We start from the raw sequence: 21,780 nt of genomic DNA, 5'->3' as shown, positions 1-21,780 counted from the left end.
AAAAGAAAAAATCATCATGTTGTCGAGGTTTCTAGGAGCGTATTTTTTTTCTTCTAATGTTCCTATGAAATTTTGTGGAGAACCTATTATTACAACCACTTATTTAATCAATTGTATGCCTTCTAGGGTCTTCGGATTCAAGTCACCTTTTAGTCTTCCCTTCCCTAATTTTGAGCCCTTTTCTCTTCCTCTACGAGTGTTGGGTGTACTTATTATGTCCATGTTCCTAGTAGTCAACAGCATAAGTTTAAACCCAAGGCTCAGAAGTGCATCTTTCTCAATTACACCTCCACACAATAGGGGTACTATTGTTACAATCCCTCTAATGGCACACCGATTTATATTTATGGATGTTACATTTGCAAAGTCAATACCTTTTTATCCAATTTCTTCTGAGGGGGAGCACTCTGCTGACTTGTTTGATATTCCTCTCCTTATTTCGGTTCCTATTGATTCCACTAGTGAATCTTTTTCTGATCCTCCTATTGTGTCATCACCTACTTCCTCTACTCCTATTCTTGTTCTTCCTAGTCATCCTTCCTTTTCTCCTCTCCTATCCTTTAGAGGTGGTATCACAAGTGTAGACACGAGTAGATTGCTCCCCTATCTTCTACCGAGCCTCATGCACCTCCAGTTGCTGAAGAGACGACAGATTTTACATCACCACTGCAACCTTTCTTGACCTTGACCTTGCCAAATGGAGGTGCACTGCAGATTGTATCTCTAAACACCTTTCCAATGGTTTACTTTCCCCATGCTTTTTAGTCTCTGTTCCTCGTAGTGTATCCCTAGATTTGTATCAAAAGCACTATTTAAACCTGAATGGAGGGTCACTATGAAAGCTGAGATAAACGCATTGCACAAAAATTATACTTGGGGATATTGTTGATTTTCTAGAAGAAAGGAACTTGTACATTGTAAGTGGATGTACACAGTCAAATATCATGCCGATAGAACTATTGAATTCAAAACTAGACTAGTGGCAAAGGGTTACACATAGATGTATGGTGGGGATTAATTAGACATTCTCTCCAATAGCAAAGATGAACTTTGTTCGAGCGCTTCTTTCATTAGCAGCCAGCTATGATTGGCTTCTCTATCAGTTGGGTGTTAAGAACGTCTTCCTGAACGGTGGTCTCCATGAGGAAGCCTATATGCCCCTACCTCCAAGTATGTATGGTAAGGAGATGATATATATGCAAACGGAAAACATCTCTATATGGATTTAAGTAGTCAACAAAATCTAGTCTATGTAGGAGCACCATTGCAACAAGTGGAGGCTAAATATGCATAACAAAGGATAGAGTAATATCATGGAGAGCACTACTTGACCAACTAAAAGATTATTATATAAAATCATATTCTTACACATAACAAAATAGTATAATTAACCAACATACTCTACAGGTTCTTTGAGATCATTTAAAATCTTAGCAGCTTCATCCAGCTTTTTTTTGGCATCACTCTCCCGTGCTTTTGCTTCCATGTATTCAGCCTTTTTCATATCATACCTAAGCCAAGGTAATTTCTTTTTCATGGCCTTAACCTATAAAAGACAAGGAAAAGATGTTACAACTTAAGAAGAGTTGTAGAGTGACAGTTATATGACGCTAAGAAACAACCTTTGCAAGCAGTTCTTCTCTTTGACGGACACGCTCCACATCTTTTTCTTGTTCAGCATTGAGTGCCTTCAGCTGATTCAAGGTATCTCCATTTGCCTTCACAGTCTACAAAAGCATCACTACAGTATATTAGCAATCATAACTCATCAGACATTCAATATCAAAACTTTTTGATACTATATCTAGGAAAAATTTAAAAAATAAAAGATTGCTTACTTGAAATGTGAAGACAAGAATGACCACATTTTGAGGCCAAGTAGCAGATGAATGAATAAAATTTGATAAGTTTACAAAGAAAAAGGTTAATTTATAAACTCACAACTTCAAGTTTCTTCAGCTCACGGCTTTTATTGACAAGAGCATGATGTTGAAGAGGTAACTGAGGATCACCAACAGCCTTTTCAGTCTCTTCTAGAAGTTGTACAGGAGTTAGCTTAGCAAATTCACAGACCCGGTCTTGAGGTAAGAACTAAAAAGAAAACAAGAAAATTTTAAAACCATAATTTCATATGAGCTTCCCATAGAGCCAAATTTATGTCAAGTATACAAGGTGAATGGGAAAAAAATATGGACATTAAGAATATTAAGCTAGAAAAAACAATTCTATAAATGTATATAGGATTTAGTACACATGGAAAGAATATGATAATATGGACTAAACAAAGTTATAAAAGAGACTAATAAATTTCACCATAGCCATCTAAATTTAAAAATGAAAAAAGGCTTTCATTAAACATTAAGGATCAGTTTTGCCATGCAAACTCAGAATCAAAGTTTCATTATATGCTAGCAAATTCATACCAGTTATATTGTTTTTCAAAGCTTTCATGTCCATTAGACCGTTACCTTTTCTTATTTTTACGAGTAATCAAAGAAAATGATATGAGGTATAACCATATATGTAAACATATAACTATACTGATCAATAAGGGTATGACTACATATGTAAAGATACATAGAAAATAGGGGAAAGCAATAATAACCCCCATAAAGCTTTACAGTGTACCACACTGTACACCCAAAACAACATACCAATTGAACACAATGTCTCTCCTAGTTGGGCATGCAATGGAGGAGGAAATGGATATTCTTCAAGCAAAATGTACATGGAAACTTATTTCTCCCTTCCAAATAAGCATATAATTGTGTGTTGTGTCATTTGTGTCATCACATCATCATCATCCAAACCTTCCAACTATATGGGATCAGCTACAAGAATCCTGTTTCACCACTCTGTTCCGTTTAATGCCATATCCATTTCTCAGTGCTTAAATCATTTCTTACTACTTTGACCCATGCCCTTTTTTAGCCTACCCCTAACCCTTTTAGTTACTTACAACAAATCACTTCTTATAGATGCTGTCAAAGGTCTTCTATGCACGGGACTACACCATCTTAGTCTACTTCCTTATTCTATCACCTATTAAAGTTACTCCTAGGTTCCTTCAAATGACTTCATTTCTGACCCTATCCTTTCTAGCTTTTTCCAATAATCCATCTCAATATACGCATTTCTTCCACACTCATTTTTTGAACATGTTGTTTCTTGATTGCCCAACACTTTGCTCCATACAGCATAGCTGGCCTTAAACTGTTTTATAGAATTTTCCTTTTAATCCAAGTGGTATTTATCTATGACATAAGATTCCAAATGCACCCCTCCATTTTGCCTATCCTACTCTAATTCTATGGGCAACATCCTCCTCAATCTCTCCCTTGTAAAGAATTATTGATGAGAGAGATTGAGGACATCACCCATAGAATATAAGTAAGATGGGCAAAATGGAGGGGTGCATCCAGAATCATATGTGATAGGTGAATGCCACTTAAATAAGAGTGGGACATCTCCTAGATGGATATGTGGAATGTCTAAAATCAAGCTTAGTAGCAAAAGGATATAGTGAAACTTAAAACATTGACTAATTTGAGACATTTTATCCAGTTGCTTAAGCTTTGATCACTGTGTGTTATTATTTTCCTAGATGCTAATCTTAGGTGGCTATTGTTTTAACTTGATGTCAAAACACTTTCTTGCATAGTTATAGGATTATGAAGAGATATATATGGCGCAACCATGAGGAGGTATAAATTTGGAGGTATAAATCTGGAAAAGAGTTGCGTAGCAGGTATAAATTTGGAGGTAGGGGAGGTCGAGGCTATTGCGGAGTGTCTTGAGTGTTCCACCTCTGCTTGGCCTATGTCATATTTAGGGCTTCCTTTAGGGGCAAATCCTAGGGAGAATAGATTTTGGACCCCGGTGTTAGAAAAGTTTGAGAAGAGATTAGTCTCATGGAAGAGGAACTATATCTCTTTAGGAGGAAGAATTACCCTAATAAGAACTACCTTGGCTAACTTACCTACCTATTATTTGTCTGTCTTTAGGATACCAATTAGGGAAACTAGGAAGCTAGAGAAGTTGATGAGAGACTTCTTATGGGAGCCGGGACAAGAGAGAAATGATCATTTGGTTAATTGGGAAATTGTCTGCAGAAGTAAAGAAGAGGGGGGTTTGGGAATTGGGAGGGTAACTAGAAAGAATCAAGCTCTGTTAGGGAAATGGTTGTGGAGATGGCCTTTGGAAAGAGAGAGATTGTGGCATGAGGTGGTGGGAAGCATTCATGGGAGGTCAGAGAATGGATGGGATGCTGGTGTATCGAGGCAAGCTAACCTAGCAGCACCTTGGAAGGCTATTCACAACACCCTTCCTCAATTCCTCAATTTTATCAGGTATGAAGTTTGTTCTGGCAACTCTATCCATTTTTGGGAGGATATTTGGGTAGGAGACTCACCGTTAAAGGATTTGTTCCCTTCGCTTTTTTCTATTTCTTTGTACAAAAAAAAGGTGGTCTCGAAATTTGTCTCACCTTTGGGAACACCCTTAGATCCTACTTGGGATTTTGGGTTTCGTAGAGGACTTAGGGATGCTGAAATTGAGTCTCTTTCTTTGTTGCTTGGGTGTCTCAATCAGGTTTGTTTGGATCCCTCTAAGCCAAATAAGAGGGTTTGGACTCCTAGACCCAATGGAACCTTCACTTGTGCTTCTTTTTTCAAGTCCATCTCTCAACTTCCTACTCACCAACCCTTTCCGTCAAAAGAAATTTGGTGTAAACTAGTCCCCCAAAAAATTATGGCTTTTTGTTGGGAAGTTTTCCATGGGAAAGTAAACACTTTAGACAACCTACAAAAGAGAAGACATTTTCTCTGTATCTCTCCTAATTGGTGTATCCTCTATAGAGCTCACGGTGAGGATTGTTACCATTTATTAGTATCTTGTCCCTTTTCTGCAAACCTTTGGGCTTGGCTACTTTCGTTGTTTGGGGGTAGTTGGAGTCTACCAGCAGAAGTTCACATGCTCTTCAACCATTCTACCTTTTATTGGCCTACAAAAATAGGGAGAATTATGTGGAGATGTGCTCGTGCTACCTTGACTTGGACTCTTTGAGAGGAAAGGAATCTCAGAATTTTTCAAGATAAGGAAAGGAACTGCCAAAATTTGAAAGACTGTGTGTTAAACAGGGCAATACATTGGCTGAAGACCTTGGAAATCTTTCATCAATTCTCCTTTAATGACATTTGGAGAAATTGGTCAACAGTAGCAAGGTGTTCATCTTTAAAGGCCAAATCAATTACAAGCCGGTCTCCTCCACCCGAAAGCTCAATTAAGTTGAACTTTGACGGAAGCAGCATGGGTAATCCAGGATTATCCGGAGTAGGGGGTGCTTTCAGAAATGAGAAGGGAGAGTTTTTGTTGCTCTACTCAGGTCCTTTGGGAATTGGAAATTCCATCAAGGCAGAACTTTTAGCTGTTGTACAAGGGTTCCAATTTGCAAACCAGCTGAGGGTACAACATCTAATAATCGAGGGAGATTCCAAAGTGGTGGTGGGTTGGTTAAAAAATTCTGAAGAGGCTATGTGGCGATACAAGAATGAAATGAAGAAATTTAGTTAGTTGACAAGGAATATGTTGGTCACTGTACAGTGGGTGGGGAGATCAGCAAATACCTTGTCAGATGTGTTAGCTAAGCAAGGGGTAAATAGGGAAGAATTATTTTGGACTCAGTTGTGATTCTTGTTCTTCTTTCCTAGTTTACTTGTAAGTTTCAAGGAGGGGATGCAGCTCGCGCCTCTTGTTGGGATGATGTATGAACTCACTCTAATTTGTTTCTAAATCAATAAACTTATTATTATTCATCAAAAAAAAACATGAGGATATGCTGTCCAAGAGGGACTGGACAAGATGTGAAAGCACAAGAAGGCTATTTAGGTTGAAGTGGTCTTACCATGCATGGTTTGGTTGATTTAAGTGAAGTGGTGCTGAAAATTGAGTTGAAACAGTGTCAACCTGATTACTCGGTGATCAGCCATCATGCAAGCTTGGTAAACTGTTGGTTGTTTATGTACAAGCTACTGTGAATTGTAAAACTGAAATTATTTCTTCAACATCACTTTCACAAAAAAAACTTGTTTACTAAGGACCTGAACCGAGGAAGAGTAGATTACATATGCAGCATACTGGGACTATATAATATATATTCTCCAGCTTGAGGGGGAATTTTATGAGCCAACTTATAGAGGCCCATTTTAGTCTTTTTCTCTTTTACTATTGAGTATAATGTCTCTTTTGTTTGTTGTTAAGTTGTGTAGCCCATACATAATTAGGGGCACTTTAGTATTTGCACCCAACTTTAGTAAATCTAAAAATAAGGGTCAGTTGGGCTAGAGTTGATTTGATTTTCTGTCTAGCCGACTTCTTTTTCTCCTCTCCTTGCTCCTCTTCATGCACTTCTTTTCTTATTGATAAACCTAACACTACAAATTCTCTACCAAGTCTGAACCACAATTTCAACATTTATTAAATATGTAAAACGATACACTTTTTTTATTAGTAACAACTCAATTCTATATGTTAAAAGAATAGCATATACTTACCCTCCTTGGGGAGTTGGGACTTGGAAGCCATAACAGCTGATATGCTGTTTCTTCATGATTGCTGCACATGATACATTGACACACTAAACAAGCTTCCTTACCATGCCAAGGCATCAGCCAAACTATTAGTTGACCTTTGTATCCAATTGTAGGCTGTCCTCAATGCTATAGCCAATTGCTTTATTTCCCTCATGACATATTAACATTTCCAAAAGCCCCATACTGTAGTCCATGAGACAGGAAACAATTACACAAAAATCCCCTACCACCACTAGATTCCTGTAATTTAGGATTTGGATTTGACCGATCTCAATCCATGTAAAGCTGCCATTTTCTATGGACAAAGGGTCCAAAATATAAGGCCAATATATCTCCATTAGCATTTCTAAATACTTGTATACCTGAGATTCCTAGATTTCACAAACTACAATCATCAAAGTTAAACTTGATGGTATAGGAGGCCAAAGAGGACCAAGGAATGTTCATTCAATCCCCCCCCCAACTGAACTAATGTTCACTGTGATGCCAACGGTCTAGCCTCTCTTCTGATATAGTAATGTAGTGACCTGATGGCCCTCAGATCCATCTACTGCCCAACCAATAATCACCTAGAAATCCACCTCAACTCCAAGTTCAAACCATGATAAGTCACCAGAATAAGACAAGTATCATGATCTCACATACTGTCATCTAAAAGGTTTCCCCATTCCAATAGTCACTAGTTTCTCAAGGCAAGAACCCTTAAAGTTGAGCTTGGTCGTTCCTGAGGGAGAGAAAGTCCAGCTCTAAGCAAAAGCCTGGCCTTGAAGTGACACAATATTATATAATGCAAATTGCATTTCTTAGTAATCAGTACAGTTAAGAACAGTGTAAAGTATAAAATAGAAAAGAAAAGAGCAGGAACACATTGTGTATTATTACTAGCTAGTAACATGGAGCCAGAGGCCCTTCAATTTTTTAGTTTCATTTTCAAGAGGAAAATGGTTAAGAACTTACTTGAGTCAAATTGTTGACTTGGATGTTGAACCTTTGACTTATTTCATTTATGTCTTTCTTTGGAACTGCCTTGCCTGAAATTAAAAGAGCACATGATAAATATTGAATACCTACTTTCTGATTTAATATGCTTCCTTTATCGATGTCAAGATCTAAGGAGGAAAAAAAGAGAAAAGCTGAACAATTTTTATAGAAACACAAATAAATCAGGCTATAGAAGCATACCCAGTTCCAAGTTAACCAGAAATGGTAATATATCAAACCTTATAGCTGAATTTATCTGCCTCCATTTATAGGTAACTGATCAAAGAATTTTATTACGAAAAACACTAATTAAGTTGGTTACAGATAACTATGTCACACTTCTTATGTTAAGAAGGAAGAAAATGCTAAAACATTAATTAAATTGGTTCCAGATAATTATGTCACACTTCACTTAGTATTAGAGTATATTTGAATTTGGAGGCAAAATTGGAATTGAAAATTCCACAAATTACTAAATAATATAGTTTGAGTTTCTTTTTGGTTGTGCAGTATTTTGGCTTCAAAATCCATGTTTTAAAATGTTTGAGAACTATCATTTTAGGAGACCAAGAGTCTTTTCCCAAATTTTATAGATTTCTTGCTCAAGCATTTAGCAACATGTATTAATTATCAAAAAAAAAAAAAAAATCAGCAACATGTATTAGTCTAGCTGTTAATCCAGGCCACCAAACCACTCCAACGAGTCTGGATCTGCTATGACCCCAAAACTATGGTCATTGCAGTATAGTGTATACCCAATGACCATCATCCACTTGCCCTCTCTTTCACGAGAAGTGTTTCCTTGTGTGAAGATTAGTTGAGTACCTCTATCCTCCATTTAGACTTTTTTTCCTCAAAATAATTGAAAATAGCCACACCCTAACCCATCTGCTAACCCAGTCCCATAAAACCCCCTCTTGCAGAATCCTCTCTTCTCTCTCAAAGAAAAACCCTCTCATTCACATTCAACTTCCTTTTCTCCCCCTCTTGCAGGGTCCTTTCTTCCCTATCTTCTCTCTCAAAGAACCCCCTCACCCACATTTACTTTTGTGATTAATTGCCCATATTAGCACTAATGCATTTGGACAGAGAGGCATCTCCTTCAACCTCCAGTCACATGCCAATGAAACCCTGAGGACTGAACTGGCAACTGCTAATGGCATTTTGGCTAGCCATCATCTACATATTCTGAGGAGATATGTTTATTCCTTTTTTCCCTTTAAGGCTCAAAGCCTCAAACCAGCGATAGCCACAAGTGGGATTGTAACTTTAAAAAAGGCTTCAGCCATTCATCACACCAGTCCATTAACCACTGTAGAGAATGTAATTTTGTGGAAAACAACGGGAACTAGGTTACAATAAATACAAATAAACTAAGTTCTATAAAAGATGAAAATTTAAGAAGGCCGAGTTCAAAACTAAACCAGAGAATCATTACAGATACCATGAGCTATGTTACATTACGTCAGAATTCTTTTTTTTTTCAATAGTCAATATTGTCAGAACTCTAGATGCATAGCACAGAGATACAAACAAACTGTTTTTTTCTGTGGAGAAACCCATTTTTCATTCTTCCACTCCTGATGAAGCCTCGGCAGAGAAAATGGATATCCAATCTCATTTCCAGTGGTATCCAAATACAAAAAGAAGCTTTGAAAGACTCAGAGGTGGCCCATTTTTTGAGGTTTTGCAGTGGAGCTTTATGGAATGACTCTAGCTGAAAACATTTGATAAATGAGAGAGAGAAGAGAAAAGAAGAGAAGAAAAGAGAGAAGAGAGGGAAGGGTCCGCAAGAGTGAAGACTAACGGAGGATACAGGCACTGCTAATCTTAACTCAAAAAGACGCTTCACATAAAAGAGAGAAGTTCGGCTTCGGTCAGTGCAACACCCATTCGAACAGCCTTTACAGCCTTGCATTGGGAATATCTCTATACTTATGTGCTTTATTTCATGGGGAGATATTCCCAATGCAAGGTTGCAAGAGGCTGTTCGAACGGTGTGAGGACGGGCTAGCACTGACCAAAGCCGAACTCAAAAGAGAGTGCAAGTGGCTGGTGGGCATTGGGTACATTGCAATTATTACTCCATTCCAACATTGAAATAACAGCCCCTAGCAGTTCCTTCATATTTGATGCAAAATATGTACTTAAATGGTCTTAGATACATGGGATTCTATTTTGCACATTGACAAGGATTTAAAACTTAGTTTCAAGTAGTGGTGCTTTGTCCGAAGTCAAAATGAAAATTAAAAAAAAAACAAAACTTGAAAAAAAAAACGTTGTTTTACATGCAAATCAAGCATGCCATAACAAGAATTGGATGCACGGAGAAATACTGTGAAAAATGGGCATGGAATTTCCCATATGACACAGGAAAACAGATATAACTTCTAATGTCCAGGCTTTCAGCCTATGTGCACCGTAGTTGGTGTTCTGAGCCAGTTGCTGATACTCTTGAGCCTTAGCAGTAGTTCCATTAATATAAGAAAAGGGCTCCAGTTGCATGACATTAGCTTAAGTCAGATGACCAAAGCATGAAAGAGCAGTAACAAAGCCTAATTTATGAAATTTACTTGAAAAAAAAAAAAAGGAAAAAACAATAAAACAAATAAGTGAATAACAACAATCTTAATAGGAGGAAAAAAAAAAAAAAAAAAAGATGATTAGAAATCATGCCACTCAACAGCCACTCGGATTTGTTGCGTATATCTATTTTCCTTGTAATAACGATCTGCTCCTCTAGAGTGTCGCCCCTCAATGTAATCTTAATATAACCAGACTCCTCTCCACGCTTCACAAAAGCTCCAATACTAGAAGCCCTTCCAAGAAGCTGCACAGAAGTAAAACACTCCACTTGATCATAGTATTAAAAAGAATTAATTTTTATTACATACAGGAGGGCCGGCATTTCAACCTGAGGCTCACCACCAAGGCCGAGAGAAATAGCGCAAACGAGCGAACTTTTCCCCGATCCATTTGGTCCGACTACAACGCTTAGACGTGAATGGGGCTTGCATTTCAAGTGATCAAAGGTCATGAAATTATTCAGTTCAATCTCGATTATGTTTCCGGGCAAGTAATCATCCTCACCTCTGAAAATCCACTAAAAATTAGTTCTTTTTGGGAAAAAAAAGAGCATATTTTTCGAGAATATTTCACCAACAAAAAGAGATAAACTGCAAAATAGCTAAAGACAGCGTGCAGAAACGTGACGTTAAACTGCACAGTGAGACTGTAACACTGAACAAACGTAGTGAGAAAGGGCATGGATGGAGAAAGGACACGAATACCTTGTAAGCTTGATGCGTTTAGCAGAACGTTCGGCCATTGCTTAGGGCATATGGTTCCTATGGTATTTGGCAACGCAGAGCCATCGTCTTCAAAACCCTAGTTGAGTGTGCAGTTAGGGCTTCCGCGGTACCAAAAATGCTTGGAGGGGGGTGAGGATTGGCGCCAAATCTGAAAGCGGGAACGTGGAACCGGATTCCTATTCAGATAGGGACCCTAGTCCCTAATCGATAGGTTTAAGCATCTTGGTCCGACCGACACCCAACAGGCCGAACCGAGAGAGAAATGTTGCAAACAGCCAAGCCTTAAACCGGATGACCCATTGAGTCTAAATGCCAAATCGTTTTCCATTTGTGGATGGGTCATCGATTCAACCGTCCAGGTTAATGGTCAACCCATGCCGTGACTGACAGGAATACAAAAAAGTTAAAAACCGGATGACTCATTGAATGAGTTACATAAATCATCGGTTCAACCGTCGGGTTAGACGTGCCGTTGCCATTATGGCGGGTTAAAGGATGACCGGTACCAAAATTGTGACCGGTTGAACTTGTGAGCTCAAAAATCCTTCGAGAAGCAAGACGAAAATGCTTATACTCTCCGAGTTAACTCTCGATCTCGAATTCTCGATGGAGAAGAAGTAGAACATGACGATGAAGAGGTCTTCCCACTGGTTCTGTACACCTCTCCTTCTCCGTTATTCTATCCAGCAATATTTGTGTTATATTATAGTTCTTATCGGGAGGTTCTTTGATGCAGTAGGGTCGAAGATGTATGAGTGGAGTAGTTCAGAATGTTGGGTTTTTCTTCTGATCATCTCGAGTAAAGAGATTTCTTTTATTCTTTACGTAATTTTTTGGGTGCTGTTTTTGGGTTTCTTTTTTCTCTTATACATTTTTCTTCTTAAAAGAAAAACTGGTTTCGAGTCTATTGCTGCAGAGCGATTATTGGGTTTCTGAAGACTAAAATAGCTATATATAACCTAGATGGTTTTCCCTTCCCTCTTTTATTTTGTTTATTTGCATGATTGAAGGTGATTTTTGCTTGACATGACCGATGGTGGTTTTATCTCTTTCCATTTAATTTGCATTCTCACGTTTAGTTGGTGGTATTAAAAATTTTATTTTTTTTCCTATAATAGATGTACTACCTGTCCAGTGAAATTTTCAGTGCAAGTTATGCCAATCTGTCTGTTAATGACAAATGATCTTGGCCTATATTTCGATGGCCTTTGAGTTTGAGCATAAGATGCTGCGAGAATCAGTGTACGGAGTAACCAAGTATCTGATATATTTTGCATATCAGGTTCAATCAAACGTCTGATATATTTTTGTTAATTAGTTTTGCATGCACGTTCTTACATTTGCAGTTGATGTATGCTCGTTTACCTTTGTTCCATTCTCGCATGATGATGAAACATTTTACTATATATTGAATCATGCAGATTAGATGCGTGAGGCATGGATCTTAGGATTAAGGGCGTCTACTAATCGTTGACTAAATTTGATGGAAGTTAACCCACAGAAATTTCAACTGGATTTTTTTTCCTGGACAGGAGGTTATACAAGACAAAGGTCCAAGAAACACCTCTCATTTCTTTGATTCTGCTGGATATGAAGTAAGAAAACTATGATTTGAACAAATCAGTTGGGGGTTGAGGAGGGTCCTCCAGGAGCTTTCAGTCAATGTTTATAGATGTAAAGATTATGGGGTTGCTAAATGGTGGTTTCATTAATGTTCAAGTAGTGTGGACTTAAAATGAGGGATTAGGGAAAGCTAAAAGGAAAAGATTACAAATTCTAGGGTTTAAACTGGAAGAAAGAAACATCTAAGGGAATAAGATAAAGGACTAATAAGGCTACACAAAAAAGAGTTGACAACCAGAGGTATTTCACCTCTTGAGCTAGAACATCTTCTATCCTAAAATTGCCTAAATAGAGTCTGACCACTAATTGATTGAGAATAGGGTAATGCCAAGAGAGGTAGCTATGAGAAAAACATTTATCCAATTCATTATTCTCTTGGTATGTGTTTGGTTCCATTTATGTTTACTGAGTAAACGCTGCCACATAGGCGCCCCACCAGTAAAGGCCTCATTATGCACATCCGTACGTATTGATGTTTGCAAAAAGCAAACATCGATTGCTGTGCGCCTCTTCCATTTCAGGAAGCTTCATTTTGGAGCTTCCCCCAACGGTAGGCGTTTATTGGCACCTTTGCTGATGTGGTGCCTAATGGCGCCTATGTGTCATAAACGCCCTCATTAATTGTTTTTCTCGGTTTTGCAGCCACACAAGTACAAAATGTTTGCTCAATAAACGTAAATGGAATCAAACACAAACTTGATTGCAGGAGTTCAACTTTCATTTATAGATGTAAGGTTCAACCTTCAAGTAAACACTAAAAGTTTTGTAATTTTCTTATACAAAACAAAACAGAAACTGAATCTCAAATAACATCTGAATAAAACTATTCCAAATAATATAGAACAGCACTTAGGATAATTGATTTTAGTGATAATCATCCCAAATGATGTTTTATTAATTGAGCAAAACTAATCTAAACAACAAGAAACAGCACTAGGTTAACTGATTTTAGTGATAACCATCACAAATATTTATTAATTGGATAACATTTTAAAGGTAACAAATCAAGGATTTTGGGTTTATTTTGACATAAAAAATGAGGCCACAATTAAAACTATGGACTTAATGGACTATAGCTGTACCATTGAGCAACAATAAACAATCAAAAGACTTTTAATAATTACTAAAAGTATTTGATGATGAGCCTTGCACTATTGTGGTTATGACCTCAGTATTTTTCTTTTGTTTAATGGGTATTCTACAACAATTTGTTAAGGAAGCTTTCATCACAAATTGATTCATGTCAATGCTTTTTTGAAACTTTCAAATCATTTTAGGTTTCATCTCTATACTGTTCTCTCTTTTAATCTGTTGTGTCCCTTATTTAATATGTTTTTTGTATGCAAGTAAAGATTGCAAATTGAGTTATGCAAAATCTTTTAACTGTTGTGTTGCTACATTTATATTTAATTTTGCTGTCTGGGTGGTTGAAAGTTTGGAAGAAACAAGAGAGGGGGAGAATGAATTCATCAAGTGCCTCTGGAATTTGGCAGGGGAGATGGAGGTTGAGGCTTTTAGGCACTTCTTCCCGCTTTCGTTTCTATGAATATCATCTCCTTGAATCCGTACACCCTGATGCCAGGCCACTTGGAAGAGCTAGAGATACCACTGTGGCTCTTGGTTTGTTAAAAATTCTTTTACTGTTTGCAGTTATTTAGAAAATATTTTTTTTAATTATTGATGTTCATGTTTCTAGTTACAACTTTTTATTTCATTCCAGGGGTTGTAGAAGCTGCTGATGGGTCAGCAATGGCAATGATTGATTGCACAGTAAGCACCTTCCTTTTTTTTCTTTGTTTCTTTTCTTCTTCATATATTCTCTCCCATTTTTTTCCTCACTCCCCCTCCATGCCCAAAATTCCTTCATATATTATTGTAAGGTAACAATGCCTTTGGTATTATGATATTTTCTAAACTTTATTTTATGCATAGACCATGTTGGCTGATATCAAGATGGAAGTCATGACTCCTCTATCAGATTCACCAGATGAGTGATCCATAGGTTGATTCTATCCAATATATGGGCACTTTTCTCTTATTCTTTAGGCTCAGTTTGGAAAGAGTACAAATGCAAATATGTACAGCATAAATACATACAAAATAATACAAAATATAAGGTTTTGCACTCTACATATTTGCATTTGTACTCCTTCCAAACTCAGCCTTAGCAATGGCTAAACTATTTGTTCATCAATTGTTAGGTCTGGAAGGCCAGCTGAGGTAGCACCACTTGTTGGTGCCAACACATGCAAGGTGTGAAAGAGAGATGGGTCCTACACTCCTACTGTATCACTCTTCTTTCTTTATTTTCTTTATCTTTTCTTTATCCCAGGGGAATTTCTTTAATCATAAATATCTAGCCATGATGGTGGGAGTTGATTCTTTGAAGACGCCCCTTTAATCTTGTGTTTATGGTTCTAATTTGTGGGCTAGGGGGTAATATGGTATCTAAGCATTGAACAAGGATAAATGGGATTTCAATTTAGTGTCATTAGTGGATTTCTGATGAAGTTTTATGTTTCAAGTTTATAGACCTGTATGAAGAAGAATCTCATGTGATTCAAAGAAGAGCTTCACAGGTTAGATTCAGTAGCAGTATTTCATGCATTGAACAATTTCTGATAATCTAATTATAAAATGAAAAAGTTCTGATAATCTGATGTATAAAAACTTTATTGTTTTTTTGGTCACATTTTAGGGACTATTTTCTCAGTCATGAACATCCACATTTTTTATTTAAAGAAAAACAGTAAATGAACTAACATAAATTTACATTTAATAAATGATCGAAGGCTCTTTTCATATGGGAGAAATTCATTATTCATATTGATTAGAATGCCCAAGTAAATTTCTAGGTGATCAAGGTGTAAGTGGAGGAAACTGTACTAGCCAGTTGGTAGGACTCAAAAGTCCAGACCAACCTATCAGAGTATCAGGTAGAATGATATCAAGATTTCAAATTTTATTGAAATTTTCAAAAAATCAAAGCCTTTACATCACATTCCATTTTGAATTTCCACCAAAATGAAAGAATTCTTACATTTATTGATTTAAGTTAAATAGGAAAGGTTTTCAAAGATTTATGTAAAGGAGAAGAACTATGATGTAGTATATGATGCATGAGAGAGATAAAGGAGAGTTGTGCCAGGTTGGCAGCCAAGTGACCTCAGACTAAAGGGCCTCTATTTCAGCCAAGCGACCTCTAAGCCCTCAGACTAGAGGGTTTCTACTTCAGACAAGTGAGAGTAATGAACCCAACTCCCAGAAAAAGTGCTAACTTCAGACATGTGGCTACCCATCAAAAGAACAAAATCACTTCAGAAGATGTGGGACCATTTTATTCTTTCTAATAAATTACAAAGAAAACCTGATTTAATCTTTTAAATCAAATAAAAATTTCTATCTAACAAAAATTAAAAAAAAAATCAAATAAAAAACCTAACTTAATTCAAAACAAAAAAACCGAAATAGTTCGGTTTAGTGGCCCCATACATAGTACAGAGGTCATTATCTAGTCAAATATGAATTGATAGATAAAATACAAAACTAACAAGATAATTTGATTAAACAATTTTCTTTTCTTCCAATTCGTTCATAATCTTAAAAAATGGTGCAGTCTCGAGGGAGGTTGAGACCCATTCAAAAACCAAAATTCAATAACATGGATGAAATAGACAAAGGAATATCTGTAATTCTGTTAACAGTCCATTAAGGGAAGTGAGATATCAGACAAGCCATAGTGCATGTGCCAAGTCTAAGGTGAAGGAAGTCAGCAGCCAGCTGATTAGCTTGAATAGAGAGTTGATTGAGTTAAGATGGAACCTGAGTGTCAATATTGTATGTCTATTTGTATTCTAGGCAAGATTTCTCATCTATTGATCTTTTAATTACTCAAGTGTTTATATTGGTCTTATTGGATAGTCAATATACATATGGTGGCTTACCAGTTTCCATTGGTTTCTTTGCTAGATGTAATGTTTTGCTCTGACTAGTTACCTGTTGCAGTTCTGCAATGATCAATTTAAAGGAACTATCTTTAATCAGCGGAAAGGCGGTGTAGATGGCATACTTGGTAATGGGTTCTAAATTTCTAATATGTGGATTCTTCAATTATACTTACAGAAATCTATATGGCATTCCTTAACTATATTTTTGCATTTGAGCTGATCTTTCTCTTCTAATCGTAATATGCCAATTTTCTAATCATTCTTAAAACACCTACTTTTAGTTTATTCCGATGTTTATGGCTACTGAAAAACTGATATTATTAAAACCTAGCAAAGGAGATCTTGAAATATCATCATCAGTTTTGTCTCCTTTATTTTGGATGACAGTGAGACATGCTTTTGTGTCTTGTAGGACATATACTGTCTGGATGCAGATGGCGTTCTTTTTAATGCAGCATTACTTTCTGCAGTTTCTGCCTTCTCTCATTCTAAGATATTCTTTTTATTATTTCCTTCATTCTATGTGCAAGCTTCAACTTAATTGGACTTAAGATTTCTTGTGCCTGTTAACTGAGTTCTGGTTTTGCACCTAAATATGTTTTCATAAGAGCCTTCATAAGTTTCCTGGTCCATTGAGTGCGATACAGGCTTCATTTATGAGTCTGACATGTATGATTTTATTTGATGCATCAGCTGCTTATTTTAGGCAAACAAGTGACTTGAAATCCTGGCTCACTGACAGATAAGAAATAAACTACCACAAAGCTGACCTGTATGATGCCACTTGAGCCACTTTATTCTGTCATTTAGTTCACGTGAATATTTGTTGCCAAGATCAATTAGTAAAATTCTAAAACCTTCCAACTTATATTTTGGATCAGTTTGCTACCTTATTTTGTTGCTGTGTGCAGAGAGGCACATCTAAGTTGAATTGATTCAAGTGAGCATTGCTTGATCGCTATAATACAAGGAACTAGGTAGACCTTTTACAGCTTTAAAAGAATCTTTCATGGTCAACAGCTATCATGCTGAACGGAACCATTAGAGTTGTGGCTTGTCTATCCTATTAAACACCCTCATCTGTTTGATTTAACGAGAATATGTCCCTTTCCAATCTGTTGGGCAATTCGGAAGGGAAACAATGGGATAGTTGGGAGAGGCTCTTAGTGTGTCTTTTTGTGTGGATGTTGGTAGCTTATTGATGAATTGGGCTTTGGTGCTTGGTGAATCCAAGAAATTCAAAAGGACTTTGTTTATAATCAGTATATTCATCAGATGTAGAGGGTTGTATATTATGAAACTTTTGCTAGGCTTCAGCTTTTTTGTACATCTTCTCTCGTTATCCTTGATAAACTTTTTGATTACTCATAAAAAAAAAAAAAAGATGTAATGAGAGTGGTATCTGGCATGCATCTAAGTTGTGGAAATCTCTTTCTCAACACATGGGTAGAAGACTTATGAGAATATTATCTGGCCTTATCTACATTATAGACAGCTCTTTTGGAACATGTGCAGAAGGCACCTATACAAGCCCAATAATTAGAATTTTTCAGGAGGGATAGAGATCATGTGTAACTATGAGGCAGTGGAATGTAAATTTTAGTTTAGGTTTTCCCACCAATTGTGACCTTGTCATGTATCTTAAATATATTCAGATAATAAATTTGTTAAATCTTTTAATTTTCCTACCAAGTTGTATTAATTATTGTATTTTTCATTTTGACTTGCAGTGCAAACTCTGGCTGTTTCTCTCAATGATGATGGAAGAGTTGTAATTCTGTCAGGGGATTCTGAAGAAGTTAAAAGATTCTGTCAACAAAGAGAAGAGGAAGCTTACCTTGAGTTGGAATTGCATTGCCTTCTCATTTACATGCATTATTTACTAGAAATGCATATTGACAGATCCTACTGCAGAGGAAGAGTCCACTATGGAAACTCTCATCACCGTGTTATTGGATTCGTCCAGTCAGCTTGTGTCCTTGTATAAGCCAGGTGGATCAATTCTTCCCCATACGGCAGCTGTTCAGGTTTGTTGGTACCTTGCTCCAAAATCCAACTTTAATGGTATTAATACCTAAAACTCAAAAAGGTTCATTTAGTTGAAGAACTTCAAGTGAGTTACCATATTAAATGTTCTTGAAGGTTCCAACACCATGAACCCCTCAATCTTGTTTGACTATGATAACATAGAGCTTGCTTTGCGGTATTCCTGTTTTAGGTTGAAATGCTGCCACACCAGTGCCACAAGAAGTTCGATTTTAACATTCAAAGAACATATTTGATAGAGCAGACTAAACTTGAAATGAGAACACCACATTTTGCATTGGTTTTCATACATAGAGGGTGTTGGGAAGAAACATTAAAATGTTCTTGAATCTGCAGGGTGCACCTACTTCATTTGTCCTATGTGGTACCTAATGGCACATATGTATTTGGCACAATAATAAACTGTTGCACTTCATGTTTTGTCCCCAAAACTTCTTTCTCTGTTCCCATTGAGCTTGAAACACTGATTCAAACTGAATTTTCTTAGCTTGAAAGTTGAAACACCACTTTACAAAGCACCATCATAATAATACATAATACATTGTTTGTCAGAACACTCATTGCAGTATCTGGATAAAAAGTGATACTGTTAGCAATTTGTTGTATCCATATTAGAACACCATTAACTTCTGGGGGACCAGATAAATGGAAAATAGGGTCACTTGAAGTAATGTGAAGAATCCTGCTAGTATCATACTAATGCAAACTATATGGTGATTGCTAATGACTGTTATTTCATTACTGATAAAAAAAATGGCTGTTATTTCATTGTAGGATTGTATTGCACTTACAAGGCAGAGAATAAGGAACTTCAGAAGATTCTAAATGAAGCACTTTCTGAAATGAAGTTGAATAGGTCAAATACTAATTTAGTGGGTTGGGTTGACAGATTTTCGCAGTTGACTGGAAACAGTTTTGTTTCTAAATGATACATCATCTTATTTTAGTGAATGGTGGTGGAATGGGAGTCACTAACATAGTTTAGCATCATGAACAAACTCTGTTGTTATGTGCTTATGTTCATATGGTGGAATCTGATGGTCATATGATGCCACGGTGCAATTTGATCATCACAAAACGGGTTGGGCAATGCAATGGAGTCAATTTACAGTCTTAACTTGAAAGTAACCGTTAGTTCATAGAATCCTTAGGAGTTAGGCCTATATAAAGATGTGACCCACAATCAAGCCAGGTTATTAGAAACACGGCCATCTATATCTATATTAATTACTAGCAAGTAAACCCATGCATTGCATAGATTAAATGGAATTTTGATTAGGTTTGGGTTGACAAATTTGGGTTAATTTGGACATCAGTTCGGTTTCATGTTTAAGGTTAGTATTGGTTTGGTTCTTAACCTGATCCAGTCCATCTAATTTATACCTCTACTTTATTAGAAAGAGCCAAGGGGGTTGAGAGGAGGAAAGGAGGAATTAGTGGAGATAAACATTGGCAATAGGAGATTGTATCAAAAAAAATCAACAATAGGAGAGAGTTAATAATCATATTAAAGGGAGTAATGATGAATTTTATTAGAGAAAATTAAGACCTGGTTTTATTGTTGACTTATTATATTTTAATAATTAAGTTAAAAAAATAACAACATAAGGAGATTACAAATACATAAAAAAGAGGGAGACAAAAGTTCTCTCCTCAATTCTCACACAACCTCCTCATTTCTCACACGTAGTTATTGTTTAAAATAAATTACTAAAATACAATAAGTCACAAGCTCTCTCTCTCTCTCCCCCCCCCCCCCCCAAATTGATGTCAAAACCCAAATTTGCCAACCAAATTGCGTAGGACAGTAATAATTTTTTTATGAATAATAGAAATTTTATTAATTCAGAATTTGATTTAGAATTTTAGCTTCATACAACATCCCATGGAGAGGCGTGAACTGCAGCCTCTCCCAAGTCCCAACAGCTCGCAAGTAAACTAGTAATAAATTACATAAATCACAGTCGAGTCCAAAACAATTCTTCCCTATTTATCCTTTGCTTGGCCAATACATCAGCCAAAACATTTGACAATCTCCCCACCCAATGTATATAAACCAACATATTCCTTGTCAGCCAATTAAATTTTTTTAATTTCATTCTTGTAGCCGATATAGTGTCATTGTGGTTTTATCGGTCAACCCACCGCCACCTTGGAATCCCTTTAATGATTAAATGCTCTACCCCCTATTGATTTTACTTCCCATTATGATGTTATGACTCCATACAAATATCATATAAATGATTTTACTTTCAACCTAAAAAATGATTGGGCACGCCACACCACGGGTGATTTAGTTTGATATGGCCACACCCATTTTGCATCTCCTTGTGTGCATGGGCATTGATGAAACATGAAGAAGACTTTGATTTGGGGTAACCCAACTGCTCTAATCTTTTTTTATGGACAACTTGACAAGGCACTTTCAATGCAATTTTAGTTTCATTTCCCACTGACTATTATCTTGTAACACGATAGAAGATGAAGCCTAGAGAGGGGAGAATAACCATTTCCCCTATCTTTTGGGTCTACTCTCCACACGAACCCCACAGGACATTGCAGCTATATATTAGGAACATCTCCCGTATTTGTATATTATCATTCATGGAAATATGTTTCCAATCTGCAGCTATAATGTGCTGTCAGGAGCCAATCTAAATTCATTTGGCACCAATACTTATACTATTGAATGCCGAAAAATTAAAAAATTTTAGGATGTCAATACATCGAAATTTCAAAAAAATCATTAAATAACCTCTGGCCTTTGACTATGATACCCAAACCCATGCAAGAACTTATAACCGATCAACCAGCACCGTAAAAGCGATAATCAGTCAAAGGCCTTCCTGTATCATGTCTTTTGGCATCATAATTTTTTCGTCTATGATAATTTAATGATGACCCCTAGTAGTAATTTATTAGCAATGATAAATTTTCATTAACCCCAAGGATACTGGTGGAATTTACCAAGAAGCAAATGTAATTTGCTTTCGAAAGAACCTATTTATTAATTCACAATAAAGGAGATTAAGTCAACCTTCACTTTTGTTTTCGATCAAGTGGCCTAGGGAAAGGTGGAATAAAATGGGCAAAGAAATTATTTCCAAAAGAAAGAAAAGAAAAAGGATGCACCCAATTGAAAGATACTTTTGGATATTGGATGCATCACTCACTCAGTAGTTGATGCAATAATCAGTATATGCACTTGCATACTTGCATATGATTCAATTCCATGATATTCGTAGTGGTGTGTTACTACTTGAGCACTTTGCCAATATATTA

General features: G+C 36.6%; 2 protein-coding genes across 3 annotated transcripts in view; one reads left to right on the top strand and one right to left on the bottom strand.

Moving 5' to 3' along the window:
- SMC5 (structural maintenance of chromosomes 5) overlaps window positions 1-11,068 on the bottom strand; it is a 68,101-nt gene extending 57,033 nt beyond the window's left edge. Inside the window, exons 1-7 of one of the 2 annotated variants that reach the window (XM_088953670.1) lie at window positions 10,862-11,068; window positions 10,486-10,663; window positions 10,248-10,401; window positions 7,548-7,621; window positions 1,942-2,091; window positions 1,623-1,727; window positions 1,401-1,546 (exon numbers count right to left, since the gene is read on the bottom strand). In XM_088953670.1, coding sequence (XP_088809796.1) covers window positions 1,401-1,546; window positions 1,623-1,727; window positions 1,942-2,091; window positions 7,548-7,621; window positions 10,248-10,401; window positions 10,486-10,663; window positions 10,862-10,899 — 845 coding nt within the window. In that variant the 5' untranslated portion in view covers window positions 10,900-11,068. The remainder of the gene's footprint in view (window positions 1-1,400; window positions 1,547-1,622; window positions 1,728-1,941; window positions 2,092-7,547; window positions 7,622-10,247; window positions 10,402-10,485; window positions 10,664-10,861) is intronic. The other variant, XM_088953671.1, reaches the window with a different exon arrangement.
- Window positions 11,069-11,417: 349 nt separating this feature from the next.
- Window positions 11,418-19,619, top strand: LOC148844892 (uncharacterized). The gene is made up of 6 exons (XM_088953668.1): window positions 11,418-11,520; window positions 13,999-14,125; window positions 14,226-14,275; window positions 16,511-16,577; window positions 18,183-18,479; window positions 19,273-19,619. Exons 3-5 carry the CDS (start codon window positions 14,255-14,257, stop codon window positions 18,437-18,439), a joined length of 345 nt encoding a protein of 114 aa, XP_088809794.1. The 5' UTR covers window positions 11,418-11,520; window positions 13,999-14,125; window positions 14,226-14,254; the 3' UTR covers window positions 18,440-18,479; window positions 19,273-19,619.
- Window positions 19,620-21,780: the final 2,161 nt, after the last annotated feature.

This window comes from Nelumbo lutea, chromosome 7, assembly GCF_056320005.1.
Source record: "Nelumbo lutea isolate HS-2025 chromosome 7, American lotus-T2T, whole genome shotgun sequence".
NCBI classification, from domain to species: domain Eukaryota; kingdom Viridiplantae; phylum Streptophyta; class Magnoliopsida; order Proteales; family Nelumbonaceae; genus Nelumbo; species Nelumbo lutea.
This window is presented reverse-complemented; position numbering and strand designations above follow the sequence as displayed.